Source organism: Pteropus medius, unplaced genomic scaffold (genome assembly GCF_902729225.1).
Source record: "Pteropus medius unplaced genomic scaffold, Ma_sr-lr_union100, whole genome shotgun sequence".
NCBI lineage: Eukaryota > Metazoa > Chordata > Mammalia > Chiroptera > Pteropodidae > Pteropus > Pteropus medius.
The window spans coordinates 26,317,529-26,340,152 of NW_024349801.1; the positions used below are offsets into that span (position 1 = coordinate 26,317,529).

Here is a 22,624-nt window from a genome sequence, read left to right on the forward strand (position 1 = left end):
GAGACAGACTGGGTGGCATGTGCAGCAAAGGAAGCAAGAATGTGTTAGCAGGAGAAGGACAGTCATATCTCTTCACATCAGTTGTTTCCCTAGTGCTGTTATTTCTTTTTCTTTATTTTCCCCATGCTGTCATGCTTGCTTTTATTGCTTGTGCTCAATGACCAATGCCACAGAACTTAATAGCATTTATATGTATTCTCTGTGTTGCTGCCATTTCTCTCACCATAACCTGAGTGTAGAGGCTGTCTTGTCAACTCTGTAGAGAACTATTTTTATGGTAACTACATAGGGAAGGGAAGATGAGATATGAATGTAATAAGGATGGATCAATTCTCTATTATTCAATTCAAAATCTAAAATAAAAACTTTACTCCTATATACACAAACAGCTATCCAGTGAGATGCATGTCTCAGAGCTTTGACAAATAAAATGTTATTGAGTGTTCTCTGACATCATGGTACTTAAAGTAATAGATGTCATATGAAGATACTTTAGTTAGTTTAAATTCCTCCTATACCCACCATGGGGCTCTTTCAGAAACAAAACTTTGAAACAATTGGAAGTCAGATTAAAGGCTGGATATAGAAGCTTAAAGTACCCTAGAGCTGAAGAAGCATCTGGCTGACATAGCTTCATTATTGTCAAAATAAGAAAAGGGTAAGAGAGGAACATTAAAAAACCCTTGATTCCAGGGGATTAATTACAAGGGCAAAGCCAAATCTCAGCAGCTAGCTCTAGCTGTCACTATGACCATAAGGATAACAAGAAAGGTTTCATTTTAAAACCAGACTCCATCTTGTCTATAAGGTCAAGAATGCAGAGGGAAAAAACTCAAGACACTAAACTACTCATTGCCCACATCCTGAATGTACATTACTAAGAAGGGAGAACACAATGCAATAAGCAGACCTTATAAAAATAACCAGCATGTCTCGTTCTCATGAAGTTAATCATTGTAAGAAAAACCAGGGATTGTAAAACTCCTATTTAAGTTTGGTTTTACAGAACCTAAAATACAAGAAACCCTGTCATGAAACAAGATTGAACAGACATCTTCTGACCATGAGATGGACACAATTTGCTGACCATAGCAATAATGATCCTGGGACAGTCTGCCAGATTTCCCTCCCTAGCCCCCTCTCCCTTCCCGGATAGCCCACAAAAAGTCCTCATACAATCCTATAGATATTCACAAAATCCATGGTATGCAGTGTAGCCTGGAGTCAACAGTTTTAGAGAATATTTAAGTGAAGGGAATCTGGTTAAAGTAAACATAACAAAATACAAAGCTGTTGTCAGAAGCTAGAAGGCTTAAAGATATTGGTGGTAATCTGTTTTCCCCTTTCCTCATCTTATGTAGATGTAATTCCAGAACTTTTCTGGTTGAGAAACTACTTTAAGTTTCCTGAAGTTTTATGATCCCGCTAATGGAGAGGGACTGTTAAGTCAAAATCATTGGTGGAATGGGGAATTTAGCACAACATCAAGTCCCTTCCAGTAAACAGCATGCAGGTAAACTATGTAAGACTGCAGAGCCTGCTAGTCAGTTTAAGACATATTTACTAATGAGCACTCACCATGAGTCGGCACTGATGATGGAGCCCATGGTATGCTACAAAGGGAGTGGTAGATGGTTTACTAAGTGGGATATGGCAGGAAGATCTTGGTTGCAACACATACTTGAAAGTAATTCACCTCATTACAGCTTAAAAATGTAACACTTTGGGCTTCAGATGATTCCACTTCCTCCTCAGTTCAGACCTGGTACTGTCAGAAGCAAAGATGTAGTCGATGGATTCATAAGACAGATCCCATACCTGAGACTGGGTCAAATTAAACGTTTCAGCTGCCAGATGGTACTCTTGGGAAAGGTGTGTTGCAAACACACCCTTATCATCAGTCTGCCAAAATAAGTGAAAAAGTTACAAAATGAACAAGGAAATTATTAAAAAAAAAAAAAAATCTATTTTTCCAATTCACCATGCTTCTTTTAAGAGTTAAAACAGGGGCTTATAAATGTTTTATCCTTTTAAATAATGACCCCCCCCAAAAAAAAGAACCCCAACAGAGCGGTGCTCTCAACCATAGCTGCATATTAAAATCACTTAATGAGCTTTTAAAACTTCTGTGTCCAGGACTCGCCCCAGATCAAATACAACAGAATCTTAAGGGATGGGTGCTGGGCATCCCTATACATTACACACACACTTTTATGTTCCCCCAGGTACTGTCCAGGACCTTTTCTCATAGAGCTAAACCAGAGTCACCCTGGCCCTCTGCAGCCTGTCATGCCCCAGTCTCCCATGTCCTCTACTTGGGTATTACTGTCAGGCATGCAAGAGACTCATGGTAGTGAATAGGTAGTGAATGTCTGATCTAATGCAACTCGGACTAAAAGGAGCAAAATGTTTGACACAAAACACCTTACACAGATCACAGAAGGATGGGCAGTGCTGTACCAGAATCCGAAATGATGATGGTTATAAGACGGAACTGTCTGACTTTTGATGTTTGAAGTCAAACAGAGTTCTAGATGAAAGGGGGGAAAAGCCTGTCATTAGAAGCAGATTAGTGGACTCATTCTGTGCTCATCAACTAGATACATGAAAAATCTTTTCAAACAATGCTAATTTTCAGTAGTTATCTTTCAAAATTGACCTTTTCTTATATGTGAAAATTCATAGTTCAATTAGTGTAGTTGTGTGGGAAATATGTGCTGCAACTTATAGCAGCAACTGTGCCAAACTAGGAATTAATACCCTGTTCACAGCCATGTGCTTCCCCCTTTCTTTTACCAAGATGGAGAGGAAAGAGGAGTGTTATAAGCTAGTTACCATGAAGAAGCAAGGAAAGTATCCTGATAGGGAAGCAGAAGGAATTTTTGCAGGATTACTGCACTTCTTGAACTTACAGTGAAAGCTAAAGTAACAGTAAGAAAATGCTAGCACTGCTTGGGGGTTATAGCATTATAAAAAGCCAAGAGCAGAAATGGACTTCAAAGAAAACCCTCAAACTCCTTTACTCAGACAACTGTCCAGTTACTGCCTGCTGTAAGTAAGTTCATTTTAAGAATGACTTCTATTAATGAATTCGGCCTTGAAACAATGTATCAGTCCCCCTGCCCCCCCGGAATAATAAAATACTTCACTGACTTGATGGATGGTGTCTGCTCATGTTAAGGCAGCCTCAACACAGGGCCACTCAGTATAGAGAATGGCAAAACCAACCTGCCTCCTCACTCTGCTGAGAGCAGAGCTGGGTCACCACACTAAGTAAGATCACTATGCAAGTGGTTTCCATTTTCTCTACTTTTGTGAATGTTTAAAAATTTTCTCATAAAAAGAGCTGCAAATTCTATAAATAGTAAAAAAGACACATCCTCACACAAATGTTTTTGCAAATTGGTAAATGTGTAAATTCAATGAATTTATCATTCAGTAAAACTGATGTCAGCCAATTGCTTCTTTCCCTCTTTAGAAAGGCCTTCTCTGACCATGCAAGCCAAAGTTGTCGTTTCACTATTATATCAGCCTGTTTAATTTTCTTCAAAGAACTTAACACTGATATTTTCTTGTGTATGTTTATTGTTTTTCTTACCTAATCTAGAATATAAATTCCTTAAGAAAGCAAGCTTGTTTGTCTGTTTTGTTTACTGCTCTATTCCCAGCAATTTGAACAGTGAATGGAACAGAGTTGGCACTTCATAAATATTTGCTGTTAAATAAAAACAGCTCTAGGTATGTACATGTAGACAAACGGAATTTTTACTTTTTAAATAAATGTTACATATTTTCATAACACATGTAAATGTGGTTAAAGTCATTTTAAAATACTAGATGACACTTATTCCTTCAATATAATATTGAGTTCCAGGAACTGGGGAATATTAACAGTGAACAAGACAAACAAGGGCCTTGCTCTCATGGAGCTTATATTCTCATGAGAGCTAAAACTTTGTTACTTAAATGAGGCTCAGAAAGCACACACACCATGCATCTTTCTTTCTAAATGATATTTATATATTTAGAACAGTACTTCCCTACATATGGGTTGCAAACTGCGGGGTGAGGGAGGAAGGGACTAAGGGTTGTCTAGAGGACCTGCAGTCCTAAGCCTTACCCAGTGGTATCTGGTGTTTTTTCACAAAGTCCACCAGATCCGGGTACCCTCCCTCAGAGGAGTTGAGAAATGTCCCATGTCCGATTCTATCAGGAAGCAGATCCAGTAGTACTTGTGTTTCTTTTTTTTGGTTTGGAATCTCAAAAAAAGGGAGAGAGGGCATCAATAACCTCTTTTAGTGGTTCTTAAAAGTACTTTTTTTCTATAGCCAGGTACTTTGTCTCTGACGTTCTGGAAAGCTGAACTACTTATATCTTCTCAGCTCTCTTCTTTGCCTTTTATCTTCCCACTTATTTACCAATATTCTTCTAGATTCATTTCAATGATAATAATTATGGTCAATTATAATAAATACTTATTAAGGACCTACTTTGTAGCTTTTCACATAAATGCTCCTTTAAACCTCACAAGAATCTTGCAAAGTGGGGTGGTTCCATAATGTACTGGTTAGTACATCTGCTTTACATGCAGAAGGTCCTGGGTTCGTGCCCTAGGCGGAGCCACGGACCATACCCCGGGTGCCCCAGGCCCCAGGTATGCCAGGCCCACCGAGTGCACCGGGGGTGCCATGCCCCAGGTACATGCAACGAGCATGTGGGAGGAGAAACCCTGCCTTCAGAGATCCAGTTCTTAAGGGGAAACAGCAACATCCATAGGTCAGGGGTGGAAGTGGGGGAGGGGGAATTAAAGGGGAGAAAATAAAAAGAATCTTGCAATGTATTAAGATGAAGAAATTAATGCTCATAAAAAGTAATTTTCAAAAAAAACCTCACAACTCCATGTGTGTATGTGTGTTCTGTGTTATGTATATGTGTTCCTATATATTAGAAAAAGGTCTGGAAAAATATAAATACAAAACTGTTAACAGGATCAACTTGGTAGCAGAAATGAAACAGGAAGGGGACCTTTTATTTTTCATTTTTTTCCTTCTAATAATTCTCTACACTTGGATTTTCTTCAGATATAACTTTTATAATTAAAAATATAAAGTATTTTTAACAAAAGTTGTCCAAGGTCATAGAGCCAGTGAATGATAGAGAAAAGGGTGAAATCTGGCTCTGTCTTTAGGGCCCAGACTTTCTCCACATAGTGTACTCATGTTTTATTTTGACAAGGCTAGCTACATACATACCACAACCACCATGAAAATGTCTAGCTGTGCTCTTTATCTCCTAGATAGCTTAAAAGGCAAATGACAATAATATGTTGAAATGAAATGCTTTACATTCAACGGATCAAGCAAGAAAAGCAACAGAAACTAAAGTAAAGAGCAGTTCTGAAGCTGTGCACAAAGACCAGAACTGGTCATAGTGATGCACAAGGCCTGTTTCATTACATTGACCAATTGTTTTAATCAGGCAACAGTTAGGTCAGTCAGCTAGAGGATACCCCTCAAAGTGAAAGGTCTTTTTGATCAGAGCGTGAAAACATAGACCCTAGATTTCAAGTTCCGCCACTAGATAACGGACCCTCTGCTTTTGACATGAAAAACACCAGTACTGACAAGAAGCTCCAATTTTTTCCTTAATCTTTAAATCATGATGCTACTCAACCTTTAAACATTACGCCATTTAATGCTCACAGTAACCCCATGAGATGAGTAAACTAAGTATTTTTTCCTGTATTTAAGAAATCCAAACTTATTATGTACAGCTTTTTGTATGTCGGGAAAAAAAAAAAGAAAAAAATAGGACAAAAGTAATCCAACTGTAAAATGGGGAAAGTGCAGTAGAGTTCCTTGTTTGACTCACAGGGATGTACTTAAGAAAGTGATTGTTCTCCAGCTATTATCTGTACATTATCTGTCACTTGCTCATGCTACCAAAGAGCTGAGGACCAATGATTGCCATCTGATCTCCCTGCTGAGCCTTATAAAATGATGATGAGCTACTTCCTTTCTTGCCAGTGCATGTGATACATTCAGGTCCCTTCTCCTACGAGAACTAGTGAGATGAACTGGTGCTTCTCTCAATGTCAGTTGCCAATGACAAAGTTGATGACAGAAATTCATGCATTTTCTCTAGCAAGATGTCCTTAGCTATTTTTAAAGACACAGCTGTACTATAAGTCAACACCCATCCCAAGAACCATAAAAACAAAAACAGTAACATGAAAGACTAAAAAGTCATATCTTTTATCATTATAATTTATATTAAAAAATAGCTCTACTTTTCCCTTCTAAAATGTTTTTCTAAGCCAGGTGTATTTTTAGCCATTTAAAAATGATTATTATTTTCCATTGTAATCTACCCTCTCCAGACTAACTTTACAATATTATTTACCTCTGAAAGGTGCAATGCCAACTTCAGACCTGCTTTTTTTGCTTCTAAAAGTGGTTCTAAAAAATCTTTTGCTTGTCCTGCCTTGAAGATAAAAGTTAAAATGAGGATGCATAAGAACTCTAGACAAACTGAGAAATTGGGTGTTCTCTCAATAAACAGAAGAATAAAATATTAGCAGGAAAAAACAGCAGAGTGATTAATTTGCACATTCTATACATAAAGCACCTACAATGTGCTAGACACTTTGGGGAATACAAAGCTGACAAAGACACAGTCCTTGCCCTCAGGAATCCTAAGTCAAATATCAGTGAATCTGAGGTTAATTAGTTAAGCTAGAATAGCAGTCGCCAAATTTTATTTCTGGAAGGGTATCTAGCTAACAAAGAGAGTTTATCTGATTTAGGAACCCACGTGATTACTAAAGAAAGCTTCTATTAAATGGATGGATGAAACAACAGCAGAATAGACCAAGTTTAGACAAAGTCATTAAGAACCAGTTTCACGGGACTCTAATTCAGTGGCTTTCAACTGGAGGCATTTTTCCTCGCAGGGGACATTTGGCAATGTCTAGAAACATTTTTGTGTGTCACAACTGGGAGGGTGATATTGGCATCTAGTGGATAGCAGCCAGGGATGCTGCTAAACACCTTGCAATACACAAGACAGTCCCCACAACAAAGAATTATTTGGCCCAAAATGCCAATGGTGCCACAGATGAGACATCCTGCTTGAATCTGACATTCAAGAAGTTCTAGGCCAGCCTTTCTTAACTGAGGATTCTATGAGATAATTAAGCCCTAGCCATAATTAAGCATTAAAAAAGCATTAGACATCCACTGTATGTAATGAATTAACTTCTCTCCTAAGTATATAGAATGGAACCAAGTGTGTACCATCTTTAGAAAAATGAAGAAAATAATCATGTTATGCAAATCTTTTTTTACTTTTTAGGGGATTAATTATTTCAGAATCCTGGTTAAGAAGAGAAGATGTAGACATTATGGTCATTCAGGGCAGAATAGGGCTTCATCCACACAGAGTCTTGAACCTCTGGAGAATGCAGGATGCTTGAAGCTAACCCTTATCCTGCAAACTAATTCGACCTTTTAGAAATAAAATGTATTTAGGAAAAATAACTTACGGTAGGGTCTCCACTGAGGTCAAGGCCAAGAACTGTACCTTCGGTAGAAAGGAAGAATTCTTCAGCAAGTTTAACAGTCTCCTTGGCCACTAAAGGGCCACTTCTTCTGTCTATTGATATCAAATACCTTTAATATAAGAAAAACATAATTGAAAATGAATATGGTGCAGATGAAAAAGACAACTCTTGAGTATGGCCAGAGAACTATGGCAGGTACATGTATTACATCTTTCTAGGAAAAATACAGCCTGACTGACATGACATTTTACTTTGCTAGAGGGAATGAGACATGAATTCCTAAATAGCACCAAATATCTAGTTAGTATTCAAATTTCCGTCTCATGGTTTTTGTTCAAGTATTTGTTTTTCATAGTTTGTTTGATTCAGAATCCAACTAAAGTTCCACACATTGTGTTGATCAATGCATCGTAAGTCTCTTTTAGTCTACAGGCACCCTCCACCCCCTTCCTCACCTCCCCCAGCTCTTATCTTAAATTTATTTGTTTAATAAACCAGGTCATTTGTCCTACAAAGTTTTCAAAGACTGGATTTTTCTGACTGAATCCCTGTGTTGCTAACTTGTTCCTCTCTTGTATTTCCTATAAATTGGAAATTGGATCTAGTCTAGAGGCTTAATCAGAGGAGATTCAATTTTTTGGCAAGAGTATTTCATATGTGGTCTTTCATCAGGAGGCTTAGATCATTACTTCATTAAAGTTACAAAACTGATAATATTCTAATTCTAATATGTATCTAATAGCTAACACAAATTCATTCTTCATATATTACCTGAAATTCTACAAGAAATCTAATACCCAGAGAACCCCTATTAATATCCTGTAATTTTTCTCCAGCATTTATTAGTTTATCTATTTAGTCACAAAATAAATTCCTCCAGCATTTATTTACAAAATTTGGAACAACTATATATAAAATGTAGTATCTTTTTTTTTTTCACTTAACAATTTCCCCTGCCATTAAATAATGTTAGAAAACGATACAAACCATGTGGACATAACAATGTAATTGTCCTCTGATTGCTGGACGTTTTAGGATGTTTTCTACTTTTTGTCATAAATAACACTACAATGAAGAATCTTACAAATAAAATCAACTTATTTCCATAGGATACATTTTTAGAAGGGAATTACTGGGTCAGAGAGGAAAATTATTTTTAGAGGTCAATACATAATGCTCTTTAGAGAGGTTTTATTACTTACATATGCTCACTGACTGTGTAAGTTCACAAACACTAGTTATTACCCTGGGCGGTGGGGGGCGGGGGTGGGTGACGGTGCTAATGAAATGGCACTGTAATATTTCCTTTTAAAATCATCTGATTTGAGGTCAAATAGTTTTATACCCATTTATAGACCCTTAGTATGTCTTCTGAATTCTCTTTTTGTCTTTTTCTGTCTTTTTTTTTTTAATTGGAGTATTAGTCTAGTTAAGCTTACTTTTGAGAGATTTTATAGCCAGAAAACACTACAGCTAGCTTTCTTTCTTTGAGGACCTACTGAGCCCTGACTATGTGCCAGTTCTGTTCTAAGTACTAAATGTCTAGGGGTGAATCAAAAGACAAAGTCCCTGGCCTCACTGAATTTACACTCTAGTGGGTGAGCATATATATACAAATAAGATAAATTCTCATTTGGTTAAAAAGAGTGCCATAAAGGAAATAAATGGGGTGACTAGAGGATTTGGGGGGCAATTTAGATAAGGTGGTCAAGGATGGCCTCTCTTGAGGAATTGACAGCTGAACTGAGACCTGAATTACAAGAAGAAGCCGGCCATCCAAGGATATGGTGGAAATGTGTTTTAGGCAAAGTTACAGGAAGTATAAAGGTACTGAGATGGGATAGTGTTGGCCTATTTGGAGAACAGAGAGCAGGCCAGTGCATAATAAGTGACAAGTGGTCCAGATAAAGCTGTTGAAGTAAGAGAGGCAGCCAGATCATGTGGGGCCTTGGAGGCTACAGTAAGAAGTCTATATTTTAACTGAAGAGCAATGGGAAGCCATACTTCACTACAGCAATGGTACTCAGAATTTTATTGCCATATGAATAAATTCAGAATTGCATTCTCAACATTAAACAATAGAGTTAATGACTTTTTTCATATAAGATAAAAATTGGTCATTGGTTGATTTATAAAAACCCATTATACCTATGATTAAAGCAGTAAAATTTTCACAAATTCTAGATTTTTAAATGGTGCTTCTTACCTAACATCGATGTCTAAGTTTTCTCGTTTAGACTGTTTTATACCCTCAAGCACAGATTCCACATAAGTCTTTTTAGTCATTCCTGTAAAGGACACAAAGAAAACATATGAAGAGATCATGAGCTATTTCATCCTTCAACATTAACATCCCTATATGAACAATTACATTTTCATTTTATGCTGTGATAAGAGCATGGTTAAAGATGAGTTAAAACATGGCCCTTATGGATACGTTTTAGTAAATGCTAATTGAACTTTAATAAAACTGAAAAAAAAAATGAAGTACTAGAAAAATGAAAAAAGTACATAAAAAACACAAGCCTGTCTAAATATTATTCATAGATTCAATAGACAAAATTACTCTTACAAGTTGCTAAAAAAAGTTTTAAATGCTTGTTCCAACAAAACAAGAACAAGAACCCTCTTTCTAGTCTGTCCTTAATAAAACCAAAAAAAAAAATATTTTTCTGTATTAGCAGAATGTTTTCTTGCTGGTCCAGAAAAAAACAAACAAACAAACAAAAAAACACCTCTTTTGAGTTCCTTTTTACCCAATTCCTGCTTGGGTTAAGTATTTCTCATCTACGGCACTAGAGATGTTATTAAATTTGAGTGCTCAAGACCTTCTCTTCTGGGTAGTCTCTGAAAGAGCACTCTCCAGAACAATCACCTCTAAAATACTCTTGTGCCCCAATTCTAAAATGCTTACTTTCAGTGGAAAATCTCTAGTAAAACACAGGAAATTATAAAGAAGAAAAATAAAAATAACCTGTACTCCCATCACTCAAAGATAACCATTGTCTTTATTTTTCTAAGCATAGAGGATGCTACTAGGTATATGCATCCTGTTCATTCATTTAACACTGTATTCTGAGCATATACCCATGTCATTAAAGTATCTTTGCAACCATATTTTAATGGTTGCCTAATATTCCATTAAGCTTTATTTAACCATTCCCCTTTTGTTAACATACTTAAGTTAACACCCCCTGTGACTCTCCACTCAAAGAACAAACTAGCTCTAATAACTGGAAGGCTTCTTCTCTCTTCCTTTTTCATTATCCTCACCAGCACAACTTGGAACTGATTTGCGTTTAAAAATTCAAGGTAAGAATCTGCTTGTCTCATTTCAACATTTACTTCACTATATGTAGTTTCAAAAATTTTACCCCCCAACATGATAACATGTCAGGGTGCAAGATGACCTGGTAGGATCTCTTCAGGTCAAGACTAAGTGCTAGGAGGGACTCAAAGATACTATGTATCATTTCCTGATGCTACTCTTATGGAAAGTGGGTCCCAGCAAATTTCTCCAGACCACATCCAAATCTGTTCATCTCCATCCAGAGAGGTTTTACCACCTCGCAGCTTGCTCCTGACCTAAGATACTATTAGTCCCTGAGAAATGACTGAGTAACCTCGTTTCAATGATTGTCATAAGATTCTGTATCCACTCAGTGCCATTGTTTCACTCTTCTTGCAGGGAGCAAGAATTAGCCTATGTTTAAGACACTGCAACTCTAAGGAGCAAATGTCCTTTTCTCATAGTAAAAAAAAAACAAACAAGAGAACAAACAAAATTTTTGCAGGCTTTTTTATTTCCCTTAAACAGATAATACCTGACCTAATTTTTTAAAGAATAACTCATTTATTAATAATGTACATCATTAATGTACATCATAAGATTTGGAGTGTTGATTCTCTAATGTAAAAGTAACTGCTTCATATTCTCAACTTGTGAATGCATGAATGATCAAGGGAAAAGAGACAGTACATGGGTTGAGAAGTAATTAAATTTTACCTGTAGCACTGTCTTTTCTGGGTGTGCTCCTTAGTTCCAGGTACTTGACACCATCATCTGCAAATTCTTTAATGACATCTTTTGTGACCTGATAATAAAGGCAATGTACACAGTACTGATAGTTAGTGTAAGGGTTCCAACGAAAATGCCAAGTGCTACAGCTTTATTTCACTGATTAACTTTGATTTGCAAGGAAGTTGGAAGTCTTCCCCGTGGTTAAGACTATCCACTTTGTCACACCCCTGGTGGAGACCGTGACAGAACCGCAACATTTCCCACAGCTCCCATCATCCCCCTCATTCCCGCATTAAATCTAAATCTGCACATCTTTCACACTTTTTGTAAGGTTCTTATTCAAGTTATTTAGGAGTAAGTTATATTTTTCAAGAAATTCTTTAGGCAGTGTTAAATTTTCCCCAGAAGTACTTAGGAAAATTCCTCTTAGGCAAAGAAAATGGGTGATAAATATGAAAAAACTCTATCCAATTTAGCACAAATCTCAACAATCCAGGAATTACAAAATGACCAGGGTAAATGATATCTAAAAGGCTAAAGGCATGTTTCTTTCTCTACCACCAATCCTAAAAAATACCAAATCTAAAAGAAAAAAAAAACAGGTTATGAATGCTGTGACAACCTGCCCTCGTTAGTCTTTATAGTTAGTATCTTAATCTTAACCTGTGTTGACTGTGTGTACGTGGTGCAGGCAAGTGCAGCAGTGTCCTGGCAGAAAAAATAAGGGGCTGGATAGTTGTGCTGACAGTGCCTAATAAGGTGGCAGGATCTTCGTGGATTCACTGCAATCCAAGGTCTGGGCCTCATCTTTTCTCTTTTCACTTTTTAAATAAAGCCCCAAAGATATAAATGAAAAAGGTGGCTTAGATTCACCAGGAGGTCTGGAGAATCAGCCCGAGAGACTACACAGCTTAGAACAACATAACAACATTAAAAATCACGTGACACCCCTACACAGAGACACTACTGCTTCCTCTACCACTGAGCATAGCCTACAGCCTCTATGTGCTACACTCCATGGCACTGCTTCTCTAGGAACTCCACATTGCCACCATTAGATTGTGGGCCTCATTTCTGCAGGCTGAAGAATTTGCATTTTGTCATTGCTGCAGAACTGAGCAGACCCAGAGAGACCAACTCACTCTACCCTAGCTCACCTTAACTAATGCAGAAGCCTATTTGTTAATGTGTGCACTGACAATGAGGATGAAAGTGAGGGTGTGAAGTGGCAGTCTTTCTCAATGACTGAAATGATCACATTTACTATACAGGGCACCCCTCTTCTTGATGGTGAGATACCTGTGAAACCAAATGAATAATAGAAGGTTGCTGGCAAGTATAGAATGAGAGCAAAAGGAGGAAGATTTATCTAGGCCACAAGGTCTGTGAAATGATCCCTACCCATATTTAAGAATACTTCTCTGGGTTCCACATCTGCATCAGCCAGAATCAGCCCTGACTATAAATTCTGCAGGGGCAAGGACTATATCAATCTATATTTATTATCTCCCAGTCTCTAGCATGGAAACATTATGGGCAGTCAACTTTTGTTGAACTAAACTTTAACCTCCTCCAAAAGGTGATTAATTTACGGTTTATCATGAGAATCAGTCTCGATCAAGGAGGAAAATTCTTTCCTGACCAGTCAAAAGTTAGTTCTCTAGAAACACAGATTATACTACTTACTTTGCATTTTTCTAATGATTAAGAACACTGACAGGATTTTTTTTTTTTCCATTTACAAAGAGGACATTTAAATGCCATCCTGGTCAGATCAATCTTACAGAAGCCAGTCTTCTATATCATGGAGACTCTAGTATCATGGAGCTTCAGATAAGAGAACACAGTTGTATCCTCTAGATCTCCATTCTCAGAGGGGAAGGCACAATTTCCCTAAGGATTAATAATTCAATCTCTAAGCACCTTTAGAACCTCTTCAATCTCTATAATGTCCACCCAGGCAGTGAAAAGTCTCCCAAGCAAGAGAGATAAAGCCTTATGAAAGACATTCCTAGCTGTAGTCAAATATTATGGAAAACAGGACCAGATTTTCTCCCCCATATCATCTTCCATCTAACAGAAGATATTTATCTAGTTCTTTTCTCATATCTTTTACAATGAACATAGTCTTTTGATATTAGTTCTTAAGCAAATGTCTTACATTGGTTTTGAAAAGAGTTGCCATAAAAAAGCAGAAAACATTTTTCATCAGACTCAATGCAACAAGAGAAGGGCATAAATTACTAATTTTTAAACCAGTCTGAAAATTGCTTCATTTCTTACCATTAGAATATCTTCAGGGCTAGTAGTTAGCTGATGAATAATCTGAAACATCTGAAAACATCTGTAACATGAATGAAAAGTTTTAATATATTCTAGTCATCAAAAACTCAAGGCAAAACTCACTAAGCTGAGTTAACAGATTTTAGGCTAATAGTAATTTTATATTTATAAAAAAACCACAGAAGGAGTTTTTCTAAAATTACATTGATCTAGAAAGATAATGAAATGACTAAAAATAAAACATTACTGATATTTTTATTTGGGAAATAATAGTTTCCCTTTTCCACCACACCCCGCACTCCATCACTAGTAGGAGCAAATGGGGATGGGGAGAATCAGTAAGCCTGTATCTTCAAGTCTAAAGAATATTCCAATATACTATAACTTCACAAACAACATAAATCATTAAAAATATTGTTGACAGTCTGACCGTTGGAAAAATGCTGTATGTCAAGTTATACTCTCCAAACCAGATGGCTACCCTATTCCTTTAACTACTAAAATCTGAATCCTTACATATTATTTACAACCTCAAAAAAGTGACAGAGAAGAAAAGAAGTATGTTCACAAGCTCCCCAAACTCACTCTTCTAAAGTTCTTTTCTTCCCCTTATCAATCATAGTCATCTGATCATGGATTTTAAGACCTGGTTTCTTAGCTATCAATTTCTTTATGGTATTAGAACTAAGGGATCCATTCAAGTGGGCGTGAAGTTCCTAAAAACAAAAAAGAATACAATCAGTAAAAATACATCAAGTATCCACTAGATTCACTGCATCATACCAGGTACTTGATTTTGCAGTCTGCACTAGGCAAACTGCCTACTAGATTTAGCTCTATAACTCTTAAAGTTTACAAATACTACCTATAAAATTTACTTTTCTTTTGTGAAAAGAAAGAACACAGAAGTCATTAAATTAACAACCACTTTGGAATTCTGTGGTTGAATTCTCACCACTTTAGGTAATTCTGAGTAAAAGGTTGTCTTCCATCGCTGCTGTTCTTCTTCTGCCTCCATAATTTAGCAGGATAAAAAGTTTTCTCCAAAAACTTAGTATGAACAATGCAATGTATTTCAGTTAGCAAATTTTATGGTCTTGAATTTCCTTCCAATTGCTTTATTTCCACCATTTTAATAAGATGAGCTATGTATGTAGCTCTGGGCTCAGCTTCACCTGTTTAAACAAATGTAAACATTTTCAGATGTTGACATAAAAGCAAGGAAACAGTATTTTGCTAATTATTCCTCAAAAGACAAAAGCCCCTCCAAAGCTAATTTAAATGAGCTAATGATATGAACTAGAAATAGGGAAAGGCCTCAAACTGGTTAAGAGGTAGATTACAACGTGAAATTTAGTTGGGTATATCCTTTATGTATAAGCATTTTTTATAAAACTACTTCTAACATTAGAAATTTATAAGACCCATCTCAGGTAAAATAAATTTATATTTTTGAATTTTTACATTTTGAATTGTTTAAAATATATAAAGCAAGAGCAGAAGCACTGGCTTCAGTGGACTAAGGTTAATCCTTTTACTAGTTCTGCAGTTTAGCAGCCGTGTGGCCTTAGTCACTTAACCTTGTAGCTTCAGTTTCCTTATTTGTAAAAATGGGATAAAAATGGAGAGTAGCTCCGAGGATTAATAAAGTAATTTAAATTCTCCTCCTGTATGCTCCCATATAATCCAGTGACTACCTTTCACTCAGCACTTTATCACATTGTTTCTCAACCACTGATTTACTTGTCTTTCTCCCTCACCAGACTATAAGCTTCCTAAGGAAAAGGACTATGACTTATTCTACCTCCTAGTACCTAATGCAGTTCCTAGCACATTGCAGGTGATAAATAAATCCTAATTTTTCCTTCACCTCTGAAGGTGGCTTATACATTAAAATTCCAAATGAAATTTAGTGATTTTCACAGTAGCCACCTTGACCCTCTGGTTTCTCACATGTTGATGATGATGTTGATAAGAATAGCAGTTTCCTTTCAGAGTCTGCCGGGTATGTAGCAAGCACTTTTATTAACATTATCTTTAATTCTATCAATAACCTTGCAAAATAAATATTTTTACCACATTACACATCAACAAATTGATACTGACAGGTGTTAAATAAGTGGCCAACACATTAAAATGGGCAATAAAGAAAATAGTTTGTATAGGACTAGACAAAGGCATAGAAATCCACAGAAAGGCCAATTTGGTATGAGATAAAAGTGGCATTTCGATGGAATACCATTGTTAATAGTAACAAATAAAAAAGACGGACTATTTAATAAATATTGAATATCTCTACTAAAGTACATAACAGATACCATTAAAATGGGAAAACATACTTTATCTTACATAAGTAAAGTCAATTTGCCATAAACTGACTTATAAAGTAAATGTTAATCAAAATAGTCCCAAAATTATTCCTTAGAAATCGATTTTTAAAGTTCATGTGAAAGACAACTTATAAAATTATCCAGAAAAAATTCTGAAATCTGAGAAGAATAATACCTAATACAGGTGAAGGTCTGAGTAAATTTTCTGGTGTGAACAGAACTTGGTATGGTCCTTTCAGAAAGCAATTTGACTACATTTATCAATATAACATACACACATGCAACTGCTCCACACACATATTTTTTGACTCAATAAGTCAAGAATTTTACAGTTAAGAATTTATTTTATATCTTATAAGATATGTACAAATACAATTCTTGTAGCACTTATAAAAGCAAAAAATTGTAAACAACCTAAATGTCCATCAGTAGAGTACTGGATAAATTAATTATATATCCGTCCAAATGAATATCTATGACTATATGGAAAGCTTTCTGTGATATAAGATAGCATTTATGAATAAAGCATGTATGCATGTATACACACACTCTTATTTATTTATATCTTTATTCTAAAAACACATATGAAAGGGTACACAGAAACTTACCACTAGAACGTGGGTTGGAAGTGACAAAGGTCAGAGGAGAGAACTTTTATTTAACCTTATACAGTTTTGTGCAATTTTAAGGTTTTACAACAAGCATGTAATACTTTACGACAAGCTTCTAATATTTCAAATACCTTTTGAAATAATTTTAATAAATTAAAGTTTTAAATAATTAATTTAGATAATTTACTTAATAACTTTAATAAATTAAAATGTAAAATAATTAATAAATTTAAAATGTTTATAAAATAATTAAATAAATTTTTAAAAATCTTACGAAACAGCTTTATTATTATGAATTGTGAAAGGGAAGAACTTATATGATTAGACAATAGAATGACAACCTGAAAAAGCACTCAGGACATTTTACATAGCCAGCTGGTAACAAATCTGACAGGTGGCTAGCTTTCTATATACATTTTTAACCCTACTCTAGGATCCTGACCTTATTTTGTGTCACATTCAAACCACCCTCCAGACTTACCTTAACTAGTTGTGAGTAAATTTACTGACCCACTGGCTATAATGTTAATCTATGGATATTTGAAAGCCACCAAAACAAGCACAGTCTTTGCACATTTGAAAAACTGGTTGTTTCACTGATCCTTGCCAGAATATTGCTCTCAACAATACCATGCTGTCTGCCAAATTCAACCTTCCTGGACTAGGTTTGGCATGGGCCATCAGAAGCTGGGGTGGAAGAGAGGAGTGGAAAGGCAACACATTGAGATAAGATCTTTCTACATTTGTACTAATAGTTCATCAAATTAGAGAAGGGCCAGAAACAAGTCTCCTGTTTCCCACAGAACTTTTTGCATGCCAAAAGGGGGAGGGCACAGAATAATAAGAATATTTGTTACTATTTATTAAGCACTTACTATGAGCCAGGAGCTGTGCTAAGTGTCTGAGGACCTAAGACTTAAGTGGTTATTTTACAACCCATGAGGTTTTAATATCCTCATTTCATGTAAGAATAAACAGATTAAAAATAGCCGAAAACAATGGTAAGATATCCATATCACAAATTTTGCTCTATTCTTTCTTCTTGAATCACTTTTCTTGATTTCTGCTCTTTACTAGAAAAATAATATTTCTAAAATACCATGTATATTTTACTAAGCTCTCATTAAAATATTCATTTCCACAGCACTACATACATTTTTTCAAAGTCCTACAACATCCCTCACCCCGCAACCACCTCTTTGGCCCTCTCCTATTCCCTTCAAAGGCAATTTCAAACTTCTCAAGTGTTCCCCTAGACCCAACTGCCTCACACTGAAGTAACAACCCAGATGCAGGTTTACAGACACCAGAAGCGATCAGGCATAAATTCCCTTTATTTCTCTCTGCTCTCCCCCACACTTATCTTTGTCTACACCCTTTTTTCCCTCATGAGTCAGAGAAAAAGGATTCATTCTTGTCTCTAAGACTAATTTGTGCTCAGGATCCCATTTCTTCCTATCTATTCCAAGTCATTACTCTAAGTTAATCATCTTTTCTCCAACCTCACTCTCTTCACTAGCTAATTTCACTCAGGGGACCAACATGCAAGTAGAGGATTTGCTTCCACCTAAAAAAAACCCAAAAAACAAAAACAAACAAACAAACAAAACTCCAAACTTTCTTTTATCCCACATTTCTCTTTAACTACTGCCCTATCCCTCCTTCTGAGCTAAGGTCCTTGAAAGAGTAATTTAGACTGGTAGCTTCCATTTATTTATAACCCATAGATTCTGCCCTTATTGCTCCACAGAAATTGCTCTCTAAATTAAGAGCGCTTAAACACCAATCTAAATGAAACTTTTCAATGATCAAACCTTTATCCTGACTCAAACTTTTGAAGTCCAAATTCAATTTGGCTGGACTCCAAAACTCATGCTCTTAACCATTATGCTATACTGCTTCAAGGTAACCACACCTACAGTTATCCTGGTTTCCTTCTCGGTCTCAGGCCCCCTCGTCACCAAATCCCAATTAATACATTGTAAGCCTCCGTAAATATCTCTGGAAACAGTATTCTGCTGGTGATGACACCCAAACACCCAACTCAGAAACTTGGTGGTTATTTTAAACCCCCAACAAGACTCATACCATATCATGAAGGAATAATCGCCCCTCTTCCCTGATTCCCTCCTTACCCTAGAATCACAGAACTCTGAAAGGGGGGGCGGGGGACACGTCATCTTATAGCTTTGAGACTGGAGCTGAGTGATTTACTTATTGTCAGCTTAGCACAGAGCCAGGAAAACAAGGGAATCGATAATATGTATGTGGGGAAACATTTATTGGGTGAATCACAACCGCTGTAAAAGTTTCTTCATTTTGCACCTGGCCTCACTGTTTTCAGACTTAAATGGGATTTCTTTTGTAACAATGAAAGCATTAAGTAAATCAGCACTAGTAGTTACCATCTAAGGAACGACCCCTTCTTCTCCTTGCCCACCAAGGTCACTGATGTGGACCCTGCCATCCAAGGTCTAGTTGTTAAGTCCCCACAGACTCACCTCTTAAAGATTTCTGTCAACAGTTGAGTCAACTATGAGAACTTAGATAAAAATTTCCCTTCAGCATTCAAAGGCTAGTAGAAATGTGACAGGCCGTGCTTCTCTGACACAGTTTACGTGTCCACAAAAAGCCATGGCGGGCAGTCTTCCCGCGAAAATGCAGTCTCAGAGAATCAAAGAAAAGTCAATCACGGTCGAATTTTAGCACAAGCTACACCCTCTTCCATTCTGATTAGCAAGATACAGTCTTCCGGAAGTGACGCATTCCTGTCCGCGGAAGAAGGGTGACGGAGGCGGGGTGATTTTTCCGTACAGAAGTCCGCGAGGTGGCTACTATAGAAGAGCAGCTCACCACTGTGACAGACCGCCGCTGTTGAGTATCCTCTGGCCATGCGCCCGCGGAGCCGCGAGCGTAGGGCGGGAGCAGTGCAGAGCACCAACGACAGCAGCGCCCTCAGCAAAAGTTCGCTGGCCGCCCGCGGGTACGTGCACGACGCCTTTGCCGCGTTGCTAGTTCCAGGAGCTCCGCGCCGCGCGCCGCTCATCCACCGCGGCTATTACGTCCGCGCACGCGCCGTGCAGCATTGCGTGCGCGCCTTCCTGGAGCGGACGTGCGCGGCCTGTGGAGCATCTCGCTCCCAGATCCTGTCACTGGGCGCCGGCTCAGACTCACTTTATTTTCGCCTCAAAACTGCAGGCCTCCTGGCCTGGGCTGCCGTCTGGGAGGTAGATTTTCCGGATGTGGCGCGGCGCAAAGCAGAGAGGATTCAAGATACACCGAAATTGTGCGCGTTAACTGGGCCTTTCCAGAGCGGTGACCCCGAGTTGGCGCTGTGCTTTGAGAGCTTGGACTACCGCATCCTGGGCTTGGATCTGCGGCACCTCCAGCAATTGGACCAGGCCCTGGCCAGCTCGGGCCTTGATGCAGCCGCACCTACTCTGCTCCTGGCCGAGGCTGTGCTGACCTATTTGGAGCCAGATAGTGCCGCGGCCCTCATCACCTGGGCAGCCCAGCGCTTTCCTAATGCCCTTTTCGTCGTCTATGAGCAGATGAGGCCGCATGACGCCTTTGGCCAGTTCATGCAGGAACATTTTCAGCGACTAAATTCTCCCTTGCATGGTCTGGATCGCTTTCCTGACGTGGAGGCCCAGCAGCACCGCTTCCTTCAGGCTGGCTGGACTACATGCAGTGCCATGGACATGAATGAATTCTATCGTTGCTTTCTCCCCACAGAAGAACGCCAGCGCATGGAAAATCTTGAACCTTTTGACGAGTTTGAGGAGTGGCATCTGAAATGTGCCCACTATTTCATTCTGGCTGCCACCAGGGGAGACACTCTTTCCCAAACTTTGGTGTTTCCACCCTCAGAGGCATTTCCTCGGGTAGATCCTGCTTCCCCTTCAGGGATCTTCCCTGCCAGTGTAGTCGCTAGCGATAGCCAGGGCCCACTGCTTAAGAGATATGGCCATGCCTCTGTCCTTTTGAGCCCAGGCATCATTCTCAGTGCAGGTGGATTTGGAGAACAGGAGGGGCGGCATTGCCGAGTGAGCAAGTTTTACTTGCTCTCAAGATACTGTGACTTTGAATGGAAAGGCAAACAAATAAGCAGTTGGAGGACTGGAGCTCAGTGGGATGGACGCCTTTATCACACCATGACAAGACTTTCAGACACTCAGATTCTGGTCCTGGGAGGGAGACTGTCCCCAGTGACTCCAGCCTTGGGGGTTCTCCAACTTCGTTTTTGTAAGAGTGAGGATAATTGCACTGAGGACCTAAATGTAACAGTAACAAAACTTGACCCAGAAGATTCTCCTTTGTCATGTTGGCGGCATTCAACAACAGAAGTGTCCCATGAGAATCAGAAATATTTGTTTGTGTATGGGGGTCGAAGTGTGGTAGAACCTGTACTAAGTGACTGGCATTTCCTACATGTGGGGACTATGGCTTGGGTCAGGATCCCAGTGGAAGGGGAAACACCTGAAGGTCGGCATTCCCACAGTGCCTGCAGCTGGCAAGGGGGAGCCCTTATTGCTGGGGGTCTGGGTGCTTTTGAGGAGCCACTGAGCTCTGTACTCTTTCTGAAACCAACCTCTTGTGGATTCCTCTGGGAATCAGTAGACATCCAGCCTCCCATTACCCCAAGGTACTCCCACACAGCTCATGTGCTCAATGGGAAACTTCTGCTGGTTGGAGGGGTCTGGATTCATTCCTCCTCAGTTCCTGGAGTGACTGTTATCGATTTAACGACAGGATTGAGCTCTGAGTATCAGATTGACACAACATGTGTGCCATGGCCATTAATGTTACACAACCATACCAGCACCCTCTTTCCTGAAGAGCAACAGCTCCTGCTTCTTGGAGGTGGTGGGAACTGCTTTTCCTTTGGCACCTACTTCAACCCCCATCCAATAACATTAGACCTCTCTTCCTTAAGTGTTGGGTAGTAAGGACTGGACTTTTGATATATTCTGGCCATGCTAAAGTAGACAATAAAGCTTTCCACAAATAGGAATTGATTTTGATTTTGGCTATAAATACTAACACACCCTCAATGTCTTTTTTTTTTTCCTCTCCTTCAGCACTACAGTGCAGAAAGTGGAAAGTTGTTAAAACACCAACATTCAGAGAGATGGTACAAAAATAAAACATAAGTGGGCCTACCTGAACAGAGTGGTCACACAGTCCTTAGATTAGGAAATGGGGCTTTCGGATCCCTGTATCTAGTTTATTGGTCTTCCTCCCTTTTTCTAATCTAAGTTTATTTATTGAGTTAGAATGACCTTTAGCCTAGGTCAAGTGAAAAAAAATTCCTACTCCTAGGCTTTGTGATTTGAGATGTTACCTTGGAAAAAGTCTCATAGATCCTTGGTAACGATCCAAGATTAAATATAGTTGATGGGATGTGTTATTGACATCATTCTTCATGTATGAAACCTGAAATGAACCCATTTGCAGTTTGATTAAAGCATTGTGAGAGTGCAGCAGAGAACTCTGGGATAGCTTTAATGTGACACATTCATAGGATTTACTGAAAACTTTTCCATTTTTGCCACTGGTTCCATATTTAATTAGACTTATGAGCGCTAATAAACCAAACAATGTTTCAACTCATTTTGTACTTGGTATGATAATATTTTGCTCAAGATCCACTCTCTACCCTTCACTATGTTCTGTGCCCCAAGAGGGTGACCTTTATGAACTGCATTAATGAGTTTTCTTGTCTTCTAGTTTCTGGTGAGTTCCACCAGTCAGAAGCACCAGAGAGGAATGGTAGGGCAAGAAGAGTGAGTTGGTATTCTCAGGATTTCCCCTACCA

The 22,624-nt window shown here is 38.3% G+C and overlaps 2 protein-coding genes across 7 annotated transcripts in view; one reads left to right on the plus strand and one right to left on the minus strand.

Annotated features, from left to right (window-relative positions):
• Positions 1-19,475, minus strand: part of TUBGCP4 (tubulin gamma complex component 4) — a 65,824-nt gene extending 46,349 nt beyond the window's left edge. For 2 of the 6 annotated variants that reach the window (XM_039888344.1, XM_039888343.1), the window contains exons 1-11: positions 19,308-19,475; positions 14,821-15,040; positions 14,451-14,581; positions 13,866-13,926; positions 11,568-11,655; positions 9,768-9,849; positions 7,544-7,670; positions 6,403-6,483; positions 4,121-4,259; positions 2,430-2,530; positions 1,819-1,902 (exon numbers count right to left, since the gene is read on the minus strand). In XM_039888344.1, coding sequence (XP_039744278.1) covers positions 1,819-1,902; positions 2,430-2,530; positions 4,121-4,259; positions 6,403-6,483; positions 7,544-7,670; positions 9,768-9,849; positions 11,568-11,655; positions 13,866-13,926; positions 14,451-14,581; positions 14,821-14,883 — 957 coding nt within the window. In that variant the 5' untranslated portion in view covers positions 14,884-15,040; positions 19,308-19,475. Of the gene's footprint in view, positions 1-1,207; positions 1,903-2,424; positions 2,531-4,120; positions 4,260-6,402; positions 6,484-7,543; positions 7,671-9,767; positions 9,850-11,567; positions 11,656-13,865; positions 13,927-14,450; positions 14,582-14,820; positions 15,041-19,307 lie in introns of those variants that run through there. The other 4 variants (XM_039888349.1, XM_039888348.1, XM_039888345.1 and 1 more) reach the window with 4 other exon arrangements.
• A 197-nt stretch (positions 19,476-19,672) lies between these two features.
• Positions 19,673-22,419, plus strand: LCMT2 (leucine carboxyl methyltransferase 2). The gene has a single exon (XM_039888353.1). The coding sequence runs from the start codon at positions 19,698-19,700 to the stop codon at positions 21,750-21,752; it is 2,055 nt and encodes a 684-aa protein (XP_039744287.1). The 5' UTR covers positions 19,673-19,697; the 3' UTR covers positions 21,753-22,419.
• The last annotated feature ends 205 nt before the right edge of the window (positions 22,420-22,624 follow it).

Coding starts and splice junctions, on each gene's coding strand:
- LCMT2 (XM_039888353.1), top strand. CDS start 19,698: ATGCGCCCGCGGAGCCGCGAGCGTAGGGCGGGAGCAGTGCAGAGCACC.